The following is a 19,897-nucleotide window of genomic DNA, read 5'->3' as shown; positions in this document are numbered from 1 at the left end:
GAGGGCCACAATGGGTTCTTAAACTGGACTGGAGGGCCGGAACAAAAGCATGGATGGAGTGTTTGTGTGAACTAATATAAATTCAAAGTAAACATCATTACATAAAAGGGTATGGTATGGTCTTTTTTTTTTTTTTTTTTTTAGTTTTATTCATTTCAAACGGCTGGATCCGGCCCGTGGGCCGTAGTTTGCCCACAGCTGGCCTAGAGGAATTAGAATGCAACAAATAATCTTTGGCTGAACGAGCAGACAATAGCTCCGTGCAAGAAAGACCCAAAGCATCTCACTATAGCAGATGGCAAATAGGAATAGGTCAGAATATCTGTCCTATAAATGTTTAGTTTAAACAACATAGATGACAGAATGTATAGTAATCACCTGTTAACCTGTGACAGAATATAATAATTTATCTATTTATGAGTCTGTTTTTCCTGGACTTGAATGCGAGCTCTTGAGGGCAGGGAATGTGTCCTATTTATCACCTCAAGGCCCAGAACAGTGCATGGTCCAGAGAAAGTATTTGATTGATTGAATAACTACATGAATGAACACTAGTTTTTCACCCTGATTTATCTGGCATATATACACTATTTTGCTCTGCCTCTCAGATTGATTTTGCATTAAGGAACTATCGCTAGAAATCTCCCAATGACTTTAGAAAAAATGTCCCTTTTCCAGTAAAAGCTGTAGGACAATATCTATTTTGTTAATAGTGATCTTAGGAGGAGGCCAACACATTGCCTTCTATGCCCTTGTAAGACTGAACAAGAAGAAAAGGTAGAAATTAAGTTTGTACATAAAGAAGGACTTACCCACCACAGTGACAAAATATTGAAATGGGGACTCCACAGGACATTACATGGTCTCCAGAACATTCTCTTCTACAGGGACTAAATGAAACACCCCCAAATTTTCTTTATCTCCTGGCCTCTCAAAGGCCATTTTGGCTCTATGATAATATTGAAGAGATGACAGTAGGACAAGTGTTTAACCACTGTTATAAAGTGTGAGTAAAAATGCCTAACTAGCCCACTAGGGTGGCTCAGCGGTTGCACATCAGCCCATGAACCAAGAGGGCACTGGTTCACATGCCCGGGGTGCCAGCTTGATCCCCAGTAAAGGGCTTGCAGGAGGCAGGTGAATGATGTTTCTCTCTCATTGATGTTTCTCTGTATCTCTCCCTTCCCCTTTCTCTAAAATCAATTTTTAAAAATACTTAAATACTAATAGAAAAATTAAAATAAAGAGATTGTAAAGCACTTTGCAAATATAAAGGATTCTATCAATACTGAATAAATAATTTAATGCCTTCCAACAGAGCTACTACATTTGGCAGGATTATCTTTAAATAACAAGGGAGGGTCTATTCTACCTAACAGAATAAACAACTGTTGTGATTGCCCTAGAAACCTATATGAAGTCTGGATTTTATAATACAAGGCTGTTCTCTCTCTCTAGCTCTGTCTCCCTCCTTCCCTCCTTCCTTCCCTTTCTCTATCTCTCCTTCCCTCTCTCCCTGGCCTCCCTCTTTGTTTTACAGTCTTATTCCTATTAACATCTAATACCAAAATGTACCCACCACAAAGAAAATAGCACCCAATTTATTTAAGACAAAGAGCAAAACTTCAAAAAGTTTTTTGTGTTTTTTTTAAAATATATTTTATCAATTTTTTACAGAGAGGAAGGGAGAGAGATAGAGAGTCAGAAACATCGATGAGAGAGAAACATCGATCAGCTGCCTCCCGCACACCTCCCACTGGGGATGTGCCCGCAACCAAGGTACATGCCCTTGACTGGAATCGAACCTGGGACCCTTCAGTCCGCAGGCCGACGCTCTATCCACTGAGCAAAACCGGTTAGGGCAGTGGTGTTTTTTTTTTTAAGTAGCAGAAAGTTTTTTAAAGCAAGGTTAAGTGATTGAAAATGAAATTGGCCAAAAGGCCTTGTGGAAGATGGATTGCATTAATGACCCAATTATCGGCCATGCTGCATCCTCTCACATGGCAATGTGACTTGGCAGCTTCTCCCATCAAGACAGGAAGTCTATTTCCTCTCCCTTTTCATCTGGACCGGGTGTGTGATTTGCTTTGCCCAATAGAATGAGGCAGGAGAGACATTGTGTCAACTCTAGGCCTTCCCTTCATGACACTTTGCATATTTAGACTCTCAATCTCAGAACCTCCACCACTATCAGCACAATAAGCCTTGGTTACAGCTCATGGGAAATAAGAGACCATGTTGAAGAAGTTCACATTGTCCTAACTTAGGACGGCATCAATGATCAGGCAATGGCCAACCAATTCCTCAAATATGTGATAGGGCTCAGCCAATATCAGCAGAGCTGCCAACTCAACATGAAACTCAGACACATAAAGTTAGTTCAGCTGAGACCAGAAAAATTATTCAACTGAACCAAAGACTCTACATCAGTGGTTCTCAACCTTGCCTGCACATTAGAATCACCTGGGAATCTTTTTAAAATCCTGATTTCTGGGCCTCATCCTCCGGAAATTATGTTTCTTTGTTATGGGGTGGGGCCACAACATTAGTAATAAAGAAACAGAATTTCCAGAGGATGAGGCCCCAAAATCAGGATTTTAAAAAGATTCCCAGGTGATTCTAATGTGCAGCCAAGGTTGAGAACCACTGCTCTACATAATAATAAATATTTATTGTTTTCAGCCTCTTTGTTTTAGGGTGGTTTTAATATAGGAATATGTAATTGATATAGGCCTCATCTTTGTCTCCTCGCCACATGATTAAATGGTCTACCTGACATTTATTAACCTAAATGGAGACAATACATACTAAGACCCCGAACATATATACTTTGTATCTACTACAGTATGATAGATGATTGACATTTGGAGCATCACCTGTGGCATCCCTATGTTCAGAGGGCTGTTTATAAATATCACAACCGCTAATTGCAATTCCTGGAGATACTTCTGCTGTTATTAATTTTAAAGCAGCCATGCCCAAGCATGGGCAAAACTGTGAAATATGACATGCAAACTGCCAACATCACTTCACCAGCTCTCTGTGATAAAGACCTCTTAGGTATTGCCCTATTTTAAGACTATCAGACACTTTCTTTTACTCGTGGCATGAAAGAGAATGAAAACCTCTACCAAGATGAGAGATTTTAAATAGAGACTTCTGTCTCTACAAGCACAATGGAAAAATCTAGAAACTCCTTGAACTTGTATGTAAACAATTACATTTATATAATTTATGTAGCAGGCTAGTTAGGCATTTTTACTCACACTTTATAGCAGTAGAATGTGGTTTTAATGAAAAAAATTCCCAGTATTCCCTCTTAGCAACTGATGGAATTTATAGGCAGAAATTCAGCAAGGCTATAAAATATTTAAACAACACAATCAACCAACAGAATCAATAGAACACTCCATACAAAAATAGCACAATATACATTATTTTCAAGTGCACATAGAACATTCACTAAGGTAAAAGAATTAAATGTATGTAGTCTTTTCTCTGACTATGATGTAATCAAATTAGAAATCAATAATGGAAAGACAACAAGAAAATCACTAGAAACATGAAAAATAAACAATACATTTTTAAATAATCTCTGGGTCAAAGAGAAAGGTCTCAAAAAAATTTAAAAATTACATGGCACGAAACCAAAACAAAATACAACATATCATATCATATTTTCTGGGGCACAGATAACACAGGTCTAAGAGGAATATTTATAAGACAAATGCTTACATTAGAAGTGAAAAAAAAAGTCTTCAGTCAATCATCTAAGTTTCTACCTCAAAAAAGTAGGGAGAAAAATACAAAATAAGCCCAAAGCGAAAAGAAAAAAGGAAATTATGAAGGTAAGAACAGAAATCAATAGGTTGAAAACAAGGCAAAAAACAATAAAGATCAATGAATAAAAGCTGGTTCTTCAGGGAAAAAAATAGTAAAACTAATAAACGTTTAGTAAGAATAACAAATTTTTAAAAGAGAGAGAAGGCAGAAATATCAGGAATGAATTAGGGATTATAACTACAGAACTTGTAGCATTGAAACGATAATAAGGGAATATTATGAACAACTTTATGCCCCTCAATTTGACAATTAGAAGAAATGAACCAATTGCTCAAACATCACAAATACACAAATCCAACTAATATTAAAACAACGATGATCTGAATAGGCCTATCACCATCAAGGAAATGGAATTTGTAAGTTAAAAGCTCCTAAATAAGAAATCTTCAGGACCAGAGGGTTTCATTTAAGAATTTTATCAAATGTTTAAAGAAGAATTAACACCAATTTTGCATAATCTCTTTAATAGAACAGAAGAGGCGGAAACACTTCCCAATTCATTTTATGAAGCCAGGATTTCCCTGATAACAACGTCAGAAATTTCAAGAAAGGGGAGGGGAGTGGGGGAAGAACTAAAGACAAATACCTCTCTTGAAACCATGACAAAATCTTCAACAGAATATTAGCAAACCAGATCCAAATGTATGTCACATCCCCTACAAAGGCAAGAATCTCTGTCCAGCTACAGGGGGTACAGTCAGCACAGACCTCCAACTGGCAGCTCCTTCAATGTCTGTCTTAGCTAAAAAGAGCTACGTTGGTCCCTAAAAGTATCTCCTAGCAACTCCATTTTAGCATCTTCTTACAGAAACCAACCTGTGACACTAAACAATGCAGATTGTAATTTCAATGTTATATTTTCAATAGAGGAATATGAACACAAAACACAGTATTTCCTCTCCAGTCCCTGATAGTCATTAATGACTTGGCAATTGTTATAAAAGGATTGGCAAGAACAAAGCACAACAGACCGAAATGTTGGGATTTACTTTCCCAGTGATAAGAAGTACGGTGCCCCCATCTATTCTCCCACCTCCCTTTCTCTCTTAGCAGAAAAGGCATCTACAAGTAGTTTGGGCTTGAAATAACCATTTCCTCTCCTAAACACACATATGTTTTCATTGAGAGATCCTGAAGAATACCTCGGGCTTCTTCTTTTCTTCTTTTTATTTTATTTATTTATTTTTAATATATTTTTATTGATATCAGAGAGGAAGGGAGAGGGAAAGAGAGATAGAAACATCAATGATGAGAGAGAATCATTGATTGGCTGCCTCCGGTGTGTCCCCCACTGGGGATCGAGCCCGCAACTTGGTCACGTGCCCTGACCAGGAATCAACCGGCGACCTCTTGGTTCCTGTGTTAACGCTCGACCGCTGAGCTACACCCGGCTGGGTTCTTTTTATTTTTTTTAAATAAAGTTTTATTTATTAATGTATTTATTATTGATGAGAGAGAGAGAAAGAGAGAGAGGGAGAGGGAGAGAGAAAGAGAGAGAGAGAGAGAGAGAGAGAGAGAGAGAGAGAGAGACATCGATTGGTTGCCTCCCACAAGCGCTGTGCCCAGTGACAGAACCTCCAACCTGAGCATGTGCCCTGACCAGGAATCAAATCCACAACCTTTTGGTGAATGGGACAAGACTCCAACCAGCTGAGCCACACTGGCCAGGGCAGTCTCTATTCTTCCACAGAGACAACATTGTATGCATAGTGACTATACAGTACGATAGAAGAAATTTTGAGCAAAAATATTTGTTAGTTGAAATAGCCTGATTATGTTAGCCCCAGTTTAGGGGGTCAGGTCAGAAATAGGTAGGAGCAGGCAGGTGACAGTGAGCGTTTTTGAACCTTTGATAATTTGGGCTGGGTCATTCTTTGTTGTAGGGGAATGTCTTGTGTATTGCAGGATATTTATAAGCCCTGGTGTCTACCCATTGCATACCCATATCATATTACCTCCTCTCCCATCTTTGTGACAATCAAAATATGTCTCCAGACATTGCTAGTATCCCAAGGAGGACCAAATTCCTGCTGGTTGAGAATCCATACTCTAGAACAGCACTCTGTAGGAATATACTACATAAAAGAAATGGGCATTGCATCACATTATAAAATGTTTATATGTAACCTACTCTATCTGAACCCAATGAATAAAACTTTAATTATGTTGTTTCTGTAGTTTTAAATGATACCCCCAAAATCCAATTTAAATATTAAGGTAAAAACAGAACGCTTATTCACTATACTAATTTGTTTTGAAAATAACCCAGGCTGGCACACACCTTTGGTAATGATACATACTTCAGAAGCATGCTGGGGGAATTAGCACTTACAACATGCTTTAAAGGTAAGACCCTATTAAAATTATTAGTGCAGATTTAAAAGCCCATATTGTTTTGAAAATGCATTTTGCTAAGAGATGGTCTGAATTTCTAAACATAAAACCTCCACTCATCTCTCCCTAATTACTTGTTAGTGGATTCTATATATGCAGGACTGGCTCATGCTATGTATATTGGTCCCTGACATTTAATGCTCATAAAATTATTTGGAGAAGGTGGCCTGTTATAGTACACCCTCATAACTAGTTCACAGTCTTCCCCAAGCCATTGATGGACTTTAATTGAAGAACCTATGGGAAATGGAAGAAAGAGATGGGGTGTGGCCTAAGCCAAAGGGCCTAATATGATTTGTGGCCAGAGGATCAAATTCCAGTGCCCTAAGAGGCTTAACTCTAGAATCTATGCAGCTCTGTGGAAGTTTGATCTTCATCTAGGCATGAACTTAGAGTACATAGGAGCAGACCCAAAGTGCAGAATTTAGAGTAAAGGGTGGGTTTGATGGTCATTTCTTCAAGATCACCAGAAAGGCAAGTCTAATTCTGGACCTATCCTGCTGGTGAGAATGTCTTCTGAAACATCCCAGGAGGTAAGTTCTGGCTCAGAAACTAGGAAGAACTATGGCTCCTGGATGTTCAGAGGCCACACCTGAAGATGCTGGACATGGCAAACTAGCTTTATGTACCCATTAAGATAGTCTTGCTCTCATGGTTCCATGGGATGGTTCTTAGTAATTTCAAATATGACTCTGTGGGGAGTAACTGATCCAAGAAGATCCTTAGTTTGCCCAGACAGTAAAACAAGAAAATACGAGTGAATACTTCTAACTACATATTTAAATGTCTCTCTTTAAAGACAAGTTCTTATTGTTTATACCAACAGAAATGGAGAGATGGCATTACAGGAGCTAAGGAAAAAGGAAAGTACAATATATCTGTCAGGGGCAGAATACCAAAAATTGCCTCAAACATTTAAAGTCAAGAGACAGAGGTACTTGTTGGCAAGAGAAAGGGAGCAATTAAAGGGTGTTGTGGCACCCAGACATTAGCAAGATGAGGAAGCCATCATGTCCCTAGAGTCAAAGAGGTCAGAGGAGAAAATAAGGATCACGGAACTCTCCATGGTAGAGGGGGTCTCTGGTAGATTCTGAGATCACCTGGAGGCACAGCTATGGTCAGAGATGGGCTTCAAAGTAGGGAGGGAACATGAGAGGAATAGCCTGGCCTCTCTCTCCTTCTGCTCTATGATATTCCAATGCCAAACCCCACTGGAAGGCATTGGCAAGGAAGCCCGGGTACTGTGGTCCAGAGGAGTCAGCCTTCCATATCAAAGTCTGGGAACAAAGGGCAGAGTGAGGATGTAGATGGCGAAGCAAATGGAGAATAATTAACAGGAATAAATATGTATTGATTACCTACCATAAGAAGCAGACACTGGACCAGGCATTTGAAATAACTAAAGATATATGTAGATAGAATTTGAGGAAAACTTTCCCAAATATTTCCCTGAAATTTCCACCATTCAATAAGATTTGGATTCATATTGGTGTTCTGATGGCCTTCTGGGAGAATGATTATTTTTATATAGGTAATGTAGTTTGGCAAAGGTTTTCTAAGTATCGCCCTTGAATTTTTTATAATTTTTGTATAGACTGCCATCTAAGCACAATTATTTACTGGCAGGTGTTTGCTGATTAGGTCAAGACTACCATGTGAGTTTGGCTGAAGTGCTGTTTAAGGAAAGTAAGAGGTTATGGAGAAGAATGTGGTGGTGGCTGATGGTGATTCCTGTCTTCAAATGCCTGATGGGCTCTCCAATGAAAAGGAATTTGTATTCCTTCCTTGCAGCTGTGGGGCTTAGAACAAAAGTTTAAATTAATGGTCCATAGGCCAAATCAAGCTGTTGATGTGTTATTTAGCTCCCAGAATGTTGGCCTGCAGAATGTTTTTAAAGGTTTTGAAATGGTTGCCAATTTAAAAGTCAGGAGGTGCCACATAAAAATTCCAAATTCTGGTTTCCATAAAAAAATTAGAATATCTGGTACACACTTCTCCAAAGAAACAATAAACGAGAGCTGAAAAGTGACATGCTCTTCAGTTTACTACAGTCCCTACCACGCCCTACTGTGTTCACTAAGTTGTGGCCACATACCAGATGCCACTTAATATAATCTTGACCTTGTCTTTTTTCAATACCTGATTGCTTAACTCACGTCTATTATCTATCAAGCCTCTGTAGGCATTTGAACTAGAATTAGAAGTAGAATTGGGATCCATGAGTAAACTCACAGTGACACAAATTTTCACCTGATAATAAGGATGAGCTCCCCAGAGATGGCACTGGGTGATAATGACTTCCCTGAAACTGAACAATGTCCAAGGGAAGCTGGAGCATCATTTGGCAGCAACTCTTTAGAGAAAATTTAAGCACTGGATGATATTTTTAAATATCCCTTTCCTGAGATTTTACCAGTGGTTAGATTGTGACTTTTTGAAGTCATAGACTACTCCTTATTTATCTCTGATTCTAGCATAGGAATTAGAACCTGATTGAAGCAAAATAAATACTTTATGTCAGATAATACAGTGATTCATTCATTATTCCTTACATTAAGGACATGATGGCTGGGGAAAAAAATGACTTTTTTTTAATCTGGGAAAGATGATATATTAAGTCATTGTTGCTCATCAACAAACCAATAATCTTATCTAATCATTAGTCACATAGAGAGATCCAGAATTCATGAGACTCAGAATAAGGGAGGTTTAAAAGGGCGTGAAGAAGTAAATTCTGAAAAGATCAGAGTTCCCAAATAATAGTTAAATCCTTTAAAATGTTTTAAAGGGATTACTGCAGTGAGTTATACAACAGAATTAGTCACTTGTAGGCAAAGGAAAAGGTACAGACTGTCAGGCTCAGAAAAACAACACTATAAAGACAATGCTACTAACAGTGCACAAACTCTAGAGCGTGACTACCTCTGAGTCTTTGATTAAAGACAGTGGCTTACAAAATACATGACTCAGTTTAGCAATTATAGATTTTTTGCCTTATCAAATGATATACATGTAATTTCTGAAAATAAGAAATTGAAAGACTTTATAAAGAGCTCAAGATCATCTTTTGCCCATTCCAAAGAGGAGATGCTGACATGGGACATAGGACAAGATCACTCTTCGGCCTTGAGGATAGAGCATGGAGCTTTGTATAATCATAGAAGCTCCAGGGTTATAAGCAAAAAGTTAAAAACTATAGAGTCAGCATAGCCTGGAATCTTCGAATGTCCTGCCTTTTTAGAATTTCCCTCTTTTGAAACTTTCCCCATGTCACTGTGTAAGGTGGTCCTTGCGCTCCTTTAAGATATTTCTCTTTGAGTTTATTCTTGCCTGCCTTTACTGCCATAGGACACACCAAAGTAAGGTGCAGCCAATGGGGGAAAAGGCCATGTTGGTACGTTGACTTGCGTTGGTCTAGACCAGTGGTCGGCAAACTCATTAGTCAACAGAGCCAAATATCAACAGTACAGCGATTGAAATTTCTTTTGAGAGCCAAATTTTTTAAACTTAAACTATATAGGTAGGTACACTGTTATTAACTTAATTAGGGTCCTCCTAAGCTGGCCTTTGCTAAAAAACATCCTCAATCTGATGGATGTACATTCGCTGAGGTCGACCCCTTCCAACTCTCCCATCCACACTCGTCTTGTATACTTGCTTCGTCTATCTCCTTTCAGAAAACTGACTTCTGCGCATGGGCCACAAAGTTTCAATTGCACTGTATGTGCATGCCAGCACGTGGTATTTTGTGGAAGAGCCACACTCAAGGGGCCAAAGAGCCGCATGTGGCTTGTGAGCCGCGGTTTGCTGACCACTGGTCTAGACCACAGAGCTAAAGGAATTTTTAAGACCCAACTGTGGACCAGTTACCAACCCAACCTAGAGTTTCTAAATAACACTTTGGAGTTCCCACCTTCGCACGATAAATAGCCTGCTTGCTTCTTCTTTTTGTGCCACTATAACTCCATTCCCACAGAGCATTAGCATTCTTTAGACTTCTTTAATGTTTCCCCATCATGCTTAGGATAAACTCCATAATCTACAAGGCCCCACATGATCTAGCTCCCTTTTACTCTGGTCTCATTTCATACAACTTTGATTTACATCTCTATTCCCTCTCACTAGTCATTCATCTCTTCCCCAAACATACCAAGCTCATTCCCACCCATGGCCTTTCACATACTGTCCCTCAGTTGAGAATATTTCCCCTAGTTCTCTGCCTGGCTTGGTTTTTTCTCATTTTTCAAGTCTAAGCTTAACTGTCATGTACTCAGAGTAATCCTGCTAACTACATACTTTTTATACCCACAACACTCTTTAACATCACTGTTTCCTAATTAGTAAAAGTCACAATCTATATCAGTTTATTTCTTGTCTTTATCCCTCTTCTAGAACAAAAGCTCTATGAGAGCCTAATAAGTGTGGCCCCAAAGCCAGTACAGTGCCTGGCCAAGAGAGGGCTCTCAAATATTTGATGGCTTATAAACAACATGCACTTGCCAAGAGTACCCATCTCAGTATTTCCCATAAAGATATACCTCAGGCTTTGGTTATTTAGGATTCCCCATAGTCACAACAACCAGGTACATGCACAAGTCGGAAGTGAAATATCCATAGAGTAATGTGGAAGCTAAAAAAGAAGAGGTAACATTGGTTGGGATGAACCAAGCAATGCTCAACAAGGAAACTAACATTTATTATGCATCTTTCAAATGTATTGAATCAGTAGGTAGAAAAAGGAATAACACAAACCAAAAATTACATTTAAATGTATCTTTAAAGACTGATATAACACCAATGGAGTGACAGGGTTCATATATGAGTCATAAGAGAGAAGAAAGAGGAAACAAGCCAGGGCTGCCTATTAGAAAGAGAAAATAAGTGGGGGCTGCAAATATGTTCAAGCTCTTTGACATGACAAAGAGTTTGAACATATTTCCTTACATACTGGGAGTCATGAAATATTCTAGACCAGGACAGTGTCATAATCAGTGACACAATCTTTGGGAAAATGTGTGTTGCAAAGATATTTAAGATGGATTTCAGTGGAGAGAGATTGAAAATGAGAAAATCATTTAAAGGCTTTAACAACCATTTGAATGGCAGTATTGGATGCCTACGATACAGTTTTGTCAGTAGAAGATGAGATAAAGATATCAATGTCAGAGACATACCAGAGGCTGAATCTTGTGGCTGTCTGGGATGATAAAGAGGGAGATGTTAGTACGGAAATAATGTGGCTTATATTCAGGGAGAAAAGAAAATAAGGATACATTGAGTTGGGAAGAGGAAAATCTGAATACTGCTACAGGCAGGTGGTTTGAGTTACCAGAAAGACATATGAATAAAGATGTCCCCCAGTGACTTGGAAATGAAGATTCTCAAGGTGTATTTGGAGGGGAGAGGTTAGACTGTGAAATCAACCCTTTGAGAGATAATAATTTAAAGTGTGTGGAATAATCCACTCATAGAAAAACACAGACATCAAGGAACAAAGAGAGAAGGCAGAACCTTGAGGAACGTCTACGTTTTGGGGGCAGGCAGAGGAATAAGAAAACAAAAGACTTTTGTCAGGTAGTTCCAAAATAGACTGAACACCTGCTCTGTGTGTCAGAAGTTCAAGTTCTTAACAATAGTATAAATAAATGCATCTATTTATCTTCCAGCGTGAGTCTTTCTGCGGGATTGCAAGTGTCTTATTAATGTCACCCACAACATCCATTTATTATGACTGTTTATTATTCATCCCAAAGTGACAGCATACTTGGCACTTGCTTAAACACTTAGAAAGACAGACTTTCTGCTATAACAGATGTTAGGAAAGGGGAGACAAGGTATACACTTCAACCTTAAAATAAAATCAACACAAGATCAGGATTGAAAGACACAAATTCCCTTTATATGTGTGAAATCTTTTCCCATCCAAAGAATTTTTTTGGAAAAATTCATTGATGTTTATTCATGGTAAAAATAATTTTCTAGATGAATTATGGAATTCTGTTGTTTTAAACTGAGAAGTTCAGATTGTTAGTTACAAAATAATTGCAAGGGTGTAAAGTAGAGCATAGGGAATATAGTCAATAATATTGTGATGACTGTGTATGGTGCCAGGTGGGTACTAGATTTATTGGGGGAATCACTTTGTAAGTTATATAAATGTCTAACCACTATGCTGTACATTGAAATTAATATAATATTGAATGTCAACTGCAATTGAAAACTTTAAAAAATTAAAATAAATTTAAAAATAACATTAGATAAAAACTTACAATAGGTAATATTAGTACTTGTATCAGAAAATGGCAATGAAAATGTATGACTTAAAACACATACTTTTCTAGCACTTTTACTAGTGGTCAAAAGTAGTATGCTTTTGGCTATCACCACCACATTCCTGAGGATAAAACTGATATGCAATCCTGTTGCTCTTCTCTACTCATAGAAATCAGGGCTTCGGAGGAACTGAAAATCTTAACTATTAGAAGAGAAAAATCAATATGAGCATGGCATGTCATGTTGCCTTTAAGCAAGCGACTTTCAAAAATGACTCAGGACTAATGCTGAAAAGACAAGGGAGAATACTTAAGGATGTGCCCACATCGTACTACTTTAAGCAATAAGAATTTTTAGTTCATTGGAATAACTTATGTCTATGAAAATCCTTGAATCCATAATAATATTCAACAATGAAAAAGTATAAGGTATACATTAAGTTAATTAAAAAACAAAGAGGGCATAGTTTTGTAAATATTTTTAACAAGTAGGTTAGAAATTATAGATATGGATGTTCTATATACATATATAGATGCCTGGTACTTTTATTTGGTATACATTTAAACATATGTATACATATTGATTCTCAGTAAATAGAAAAAAAAGCTACAGTGGATTTTAAGTCAAATAACAAGAGAACTTGGAGATTTTTCTTGATGGACCAAAGAAATGACCCTCTCCTATGACCCTCTGTAATAGCCAGTGGACAGTCCAGTTGTGTGTTGGAAGCTGATGCATGAAGCAGCTCATCAGACTCCTCCTTTCATCCTGAAGATGAAGAAACTTGTGTTTTATTAAAAAAAAATAAGGAGAAACCAAAGCATCACGAAGCCCAGGCTCACTGCCTGGGACTAGGATTTGATGGGCATGGGAGCTCTCAGGAGTGCTCCATGTTGCTAGTATTAGGCAAGGGCTCCCAACAATTCATTGACATAGCAACTGAACCTTGACTCTTAAGAAAAATTCAGGCCAGTAAACATCAGTCCAGGGCTGCATCCCCCTTTGGAAAGATCCATAAGATCCAGAATGCCAAGCAAAAATCAAGTGGCGGATAACCCCAGATCTGTAAACTCAGCTGCTCTGAGATGCCATTCTTTTCCTTTTGAGTCTAGCAAGATGACTGTAACTCTAGGAAAGTATAAACACTGAGGGTTATAAAAAAATAAAAGGAAGTGATAAAACAAATTTATAAATAATAAAGATATAAATCAAACCCATAGCATAAATACTTCTGAATCAGTTAAATGTAGGTATAATACATTTTGAATTACATTGTGATTACTTGTGTGAGTGTGTGCGCACGCAGGCATGTGCATACAACCTGCTTTCAAAGTTTGTGAAGCTTTTAAATGAAATTGGCATAGATTTTATTGAAATACTTAAGAGAATTTGTCTACTTGAATTTGTAATCAGATTTAAATACTTAAGATGATTTGATTCATAAAGTATGTTTTATTAGTGGCAGAGGTAGCATTTTAATGTTTAGTGAACAAAATAATAATTAATGTGATTTAAAATGTGGGCATGAAAAGGTATCAATAGTAGCAAGTGTTTTTCCCTGTATAAAATGTCCTTGGTCATTTAAGATCCTAAGAACAATGTTATTCTCTGCTTTTTTTCCTAATAGGAATCTTACCCTCATTTTTCATAAAATATGGATAGCCCCACCCTCCAAGACCTCAGCAAAGACTGAGAAAGGAGATAAGACAGACTCTGACACACACTATAATTTCATTTTCCCATCTCTGATAACATAAACATCAAAGTCCTTACAGAGAAGCCCATAAAAGAAATGTGTTTCTTTGTGTGTCCTCCTCCCAGCTACAATAAAAATAAATTAGGTGTTTAATGTCTCTAAACAAAGATTAGGGCACATTTTCTCACTTTACAGGGTTGACACGTTCAACATTTATTTTTAAAAGCAGTAGTGGGTCCGTCTGACATGCGTTTTTAGAGCATCATAACTTGAACTTAGAGAATTTCAAAGATGAAATCTTGTATACAAAACTGCCCTGCCAGAAAAAGCAAGCCTCCAGTATAACAGTCCTGATCGATGTCTTAGCTACTCCACACAATATCCAATACTCCTACCGAAATGTCCCCATACAACAAAGGCTCGCGGGGAGTGTCTTAGAGCCTCTGGTAATGGAATTTGACAAGAGCCAGGCACTCTAGGCAGGCTCAATCAATGTTAATTGAAGCAGAAGTTATTCAAAGGCAAATAGGAGTCCTTGAGAGGTGAAAGTGGGCTTGAGGATTGTGACTCTCTCCTTTTCCCATTACCCCCTTCTATTTAATTACTTGTTCTACCCACTGTAGAATTACACTGTAGAATTGTAATTTGATTTGCCATCAGGTGATTCTGGCCCGGGTCTCATATGTTTGTGGAGTCTTTCATTTAAAGGCAAAATATCTCAGAACGTGTGGAGATGCCTGTTTCACAGGTAGGAAGTTGTTCTCTGGCATGTGGGCCTCAGGTTTAGAAGGTCTCATTTCCAGTTGCTAACATAGCAGAGATTCCAGCAGAAGAATGAGGTGGGAAAGGGCTTAGCCCCGAATGATGCTGCTGTATTTTCTCTGGGACATTATTATTTCTACTAGAGGCCTGATGGACGAAATTTGTTCAAGGGGCTTGGCCACTGTCGTGGCAGCAGCTGCCTCAGCCCCTGCCACAGTGGCTGCCTCTGCCTTGGCCCCCACCGCCTCGGCTTCATCCGGAAGGTTGTCCGGAAGGATGTCTGGTCTAATTAGCATGTTACACTTTTATTATTATAGATAACTGACCAGCACCAGACTTGTTCATGCACTCAGGCTCCTCCCAAAAGCAGACCCTCACACAGGCATTTGTATGCAAATTAACTACTTACTGGTGAGATATGGGTGTGAGACAAGGAAGGAAAGACAGCATACAAACATGGGTTAAACCTGACTGGCATGGCTCAGTGGTTGAGTGTAGACCTGTAACCAGGAGGTCACGGTACAATTCCCAGTCAGGGCACATGCCTGGAGCAGGCTCGAACCTTAGAGGCAGCCAATCAATGATTCTCTCTCGTTGATGTTTCTCCCTTTCTCTCTCTCTCTCTCTCTCTCTCTCTCTCTCTCTCTCTCTCTCTCTCTGGCTCCTTTCATCTCTAAAATCAAGAAAAATATATGTATTTTTAAATGGGTTAACAAACTAGTTCCCACCATGGGCCACTGGCATGTCACCTCCCTGGGGAACTCAGAACCACTGTAGGGCACGCTTCACTGGGTCCCCCCAAAGGGTGAGGAGGTGGGGGCACTCATACACCAACTTTCTCCAGTCTTGGGTGAGGGTTAGTCTCCATGGGGAGGGGAATAAAAGCCCCAGCACGTCTGACCTGGGATGCACACAGGCGCCCCCAGCAGAGAAAGCCCTCAGAAATACGGACAAGGCACCAACTGTGTCTGGTACATTCTGTCTACAAACATGTAGCTGCTTTAAACTCCTAGGGTCCTTCAGACAAATACACAATCATACCCCCTTCTGGATAAGCTGTTGGTGGGAAGTGGGAAGAGGTTCTTTTCCTCCGACATGAGTGATGCTTTTGAAAACAGGTTTTAGGAGCTAAAGTTAGAGTCAGCATCATTTTGCTCAAGAATTTAAGGCTATTTTGCCTTTAGTCAGTGCTCTCTCGTTTACTCTTGAGATAGCTCCTGGGCTCAACATTCACATCCTGTGAGGACTCCCCCTGGGTATGATGCACTGGGACCTCAGAATGTGAAACAGAAGTAGAATTCAGCATAAGGAAGGCTGAACCTGGACCCATTTTGGAAGAATATATTTTTTATTTTACATTTTAAAAAATGCTCATTGTTTAAATTAAAACCTTTACTTTCCATATTGATTTGCAGCTCGTTGGAGTACATTTGCCAAGCGCTTAGACAATAATTGCGAGAATCCGGCAGGAGAGGATGATAATTAATAGTCCCAAGATGTAAGTAATTTCCAAAGGTGAGGTTCAAGGTCAGGAGCTGGGAAAGCAGACAAGGACTGTGAGGAAGCAGCTGAGTGCAATGGAGTCAGGAAAGCCCAGTGCATCCCAGCTATGACTCGCCAACTGGAGTGGCCTGGCCCAGTCATCTAGTGATTTCACGCCTTGGTTTCTCACCCAGAAAATGAGAGTTAAGAGTACCTATCTCAACCGGTTATTGCAACAGTTAAATGAGCCAGTGCTCATAAAATACTTTGCCCAGTGGTCAGCATATGCTAAATACTTAAAAACTGTCCATTGCTATTGTGTTATTATTACCATTTTAATGACTTCAAGGTAGAAAGTAGAAAATATTTCTACTCTGCATGGCCTGAAGTCCAGGATTCATATCTGTGGGACTATAATCCATCCATGGCAACCAGAGAACAACTCCTTCAGAAGCCACCCAGAATGTCCTAGCTCTTGTCTTTGTTTCACATTGTGTTTATCCTGAAATCTCAGGTGAGGTGGTGGAGCGTGCTGGGGTCTTCTCAAAAGTGCTTGCTAGTAAAATGGCAAATGCAGTCTGAGGCCTGAGATGGGTCTAAGTCTTCCCCACAGTGAATGAGACCTCTTTGTCAGAACTGAGACTCACCTGCCCTTTAACAGCATAGACCCAATGCTGCAAACAGGGGGGTGAAGATGACATCTCCCACATCCATGGGCGTGGTACATTTCCCCGCTCTAAAGCAATGGTGTCATCTCTGCGAAGGAGATAAAACACCTGCCCAATGCCACAGAAGGGGGAAGGACGGTATTGAGCTACATACACAAGGTATGGAATGGCAGATTCTCTTCTCTTGTCTTATGTCCCATGAATCTTCACCTTGTTTTGAATGGCTTTATACAAGCAGGCCTAAGAAGCTATTCAGAGATTACTCAAGTGTTTTCAACCAAAGCCCAACTTTATGGAATTCAAGTGTCCTTTTCATCATTTATTAATACAATAAACAGCATTTATTGAGTGCTGCCACATCCAGTGTGTTTATATAATGTACCATCCATGTGATGTCCTTGTGCAGGCTCCTATCACCATAACTATAGCAAGTGTCATTGGCCCCATCTTATATAGGTGGACATTGAGGTGCAGAGAGCTTGTGGCTTGTTCTAGAGTCTCCGAGAAATGGGTGGGGACTGCAGAATTAGAGAATGGTGACAGAGGGTAGCAACTCGGTCTAACATGGTTATGTGTGATTAGAGATTCCTGGCGTTGACTACGATATGCAGAGTAGGTAAGTTGACCACACACACTGTCCCACGTGCAGACACCTGAGCGCTCCAGCGACACCTCTGGTGGCACCCAGCTGAGATCTTTGGCAAGTCAACCACTCGTCGGTCTGCCCTGGACTTTCTTACAAAGCCACTGAGGAAGGACACCGTATTGCAGGAAATGGACAGAGACCTTGTTGCTGAGTCAACTTAAGGTGTTTTATTGCAAGGCAGGCACAGTTACAGAACGTAGGTCAGAAATGCCACAGTTTCCGTAAAAGACAGAGAGGCATGCCTTGTTCCTAATCCCTCCGCAATGGGCAGGCCCCCGGACAGACCCGAGCAACCCTGGTGGCGAGGTCCGCGGATCTCCAGTTTCTGCTTTGCCTTAGAAAAGGGCATTTGGAAACCAGCCACTTACTGTTGGTTAGCTTACATTCAGGGTATTTGAAGCCATTTTTGATGTGTATAATTTCTCCCCCGTTCCAGCTGCAGGATCAGACAGGAATTAAATTTCAACCTATTAGGTTTGTGTTTCTTTGCAGTGTAACATATATATCAAACAGTGTGCAGGCGCCCCTGGTATAATATATGTTTGATTATATTTCAAATCCAAGCGATACCACAATGAGATCGCTTCAGTAGCTAAGCAAATGTGATTCAGGACATTACCTGAATCCAAACTAAAAAAAAAAAAAAAAAAAAAAAGCAAGCCAGAAAGAAAATGTATTTTTAATCTAAGGATCAGTACTACACAAATCAAACCACGCAGCCCCATTTACTAGGTAACCTGGGACTGCAATGCAGAAAATCCCCAGTGACAGAATTTGTTCATAAAACAAGGCTAATGTCACCAACAGAATTATACTTTCTAAAGCAATTCTTTTCTTACAATTCCCAGGGCCAAGAGGAGAAAAAGAAAGGACAGGTGGGGGGGAAAAAAGAAGAAAGAAAGCCAACCAATGGAAAACATCCAGAACTGTGTGTTATGCAAATGATGGCAAAGCAAAAACAGTCCAATTGGGCACCACAGCTCAGACAGCTCCGTCTGAAGGGCTTGAGTCCCACTCTAGGTGCCTCTTGCTTCCAGCTGCTGTGTTTCTGTCCTGGGGACCAGCAGCATCTTCCTCACTGTCCTTCAGCAGTTCCCCAGGACACCTGAGAAGGTGGTCTGTCCTCTGGCCAAAAACAACAACAATAACAACAACAGAGCCTGTGAAAGGACACACAGGAGAAAGCCCATCAGTCCTGGGCCCAAACCATCTGACAGCTAAAGGTCGATGGAGTCAAGGGCAGAGGAAAGAGTGATGTTTCCTCACCTCCTCCAGGCTTGCTTCTTGCTTCCTGCTGCCTCTCCAGACTGGTGTCTTTATATGTTGCAGCAGCCGGTGTCTTGGAATCTTTGCGGTCTTGTAGTGAGCTCTTTGGGGTACCCATCACCTTTCAGTCCATGATATGTCTGTTGACAAGAACATAAAATAAATACCCCTGCATCACTGGTCTATGGAATCTTGAGGAGAAAGAGACACGATAGAGCAAGAGAGATGTAGATAGGAGGGGTGGGAGGACGAGAGAGAATAAAATCCAGAAAGGATACTCTACCTGCTACCTTTCCCTGGAAGTCCCCCAGGTGGTCGGATCCTCGTTGGGAGGCTTGAGGTGATTTCTAAGACCGCCCAGAGGTCTCAAAGGTCTGAATGGTCAGGAGGCATCATTCCATTGCCATGAGGGCACCTGAACTCAAAACAGCTCCTTGAGAACCTCAGCCAGCCTTGCCCCAACTCTCCTCAGTGGATCTTGTCACTGAAATACTACATAACAGAGAGCAAAATGCAGTTGAAAATTAGCAGGAGGTCCTCCTTCTTCTTTTGCCCTGGGGTGGTGGCCAAGGGATGGGCAAGGGGCTGGGGTAGGAGGGATATCAACAACCACCTGGTCATCTCTTCAGTGATTCCAATCTTCAACTTCAAACTCTCAACTTCTCACCAAGTGACAAATCTCTAAGAAGATTCCTCCAGGCCCAGGATCCATGCCCTTGGGGGTCAATCTAGCATCACTTGTTGACTCTAAAGCATCATTTGGATCCTGAAGAAAGTGTGTGTCCCAGGCAGGCTGCCTGGGGCACAAGAGCTCCAGAAATGGAACACGACAGACACCTGGCTCCACCTGAGACCCTCCTTTCCCAA

At 40.1% G+C, this 19,897-nt stretch overlaps 1 protein-coding gene across 3 annotated transcripts in view; it reads right to left on the bottom strand.

The window, feature by feature from the left end:
• Positions 1-17,919: 17,919 nt before the first annotated feature.
• LOC118668255 (procyclic form-specific polypeptide B1-alpha-like) overlaps positions 17,920-19,897 on the bottom strand; it is a 163,370-nt gene continuing 161,392 nt past the window's right edge. The window contains exons 2-4 of one of the 3 annotated variants that reach the window (XR_004971598.1): positions 19,314-19,522; positions 19,031-19,170; positions 17,920-18,924 (exon numbers count right to left, since the gene is read on the bottom strand). Coding sequence is in view for 1 of the 3 variants with exons in the window: in XM_036332833.1 (XP_036188726.1) it covers positions 19,081-19,170 (90 nt within the window). In the remaining 2 variants the exon portion in view is untranslated. Of the gene's footprint in view, positions 19,171-19,313; positions 19,523-19,897 lie in introns of all 3 variants that reach the window. The other 2 variants (XR_004971597.1, XM_036332833.1) reach the window with 2 other exon arrangements.

Source organism: Myotis myotis, unplaced genomic scaffold (genome assembly GCF_014108235.1).
Source record: "Myotis myotis isolate mMyoMyo1 unplaced genomic scaffold, mMyoMyo1.p scaffold_m19_p_13, whole genome shotgun sequence".
Lineage (NCBI taxonomy): Eukaryota > Metazoa > Chordata > Mammalia > Chiroptera > Vespertilionidae > Myotis > Myotis myotis.
Note: the sequence above shows the minus strand (reverse complement) of the source record. Positions and strands in the feature narration are given on the sequence as shown.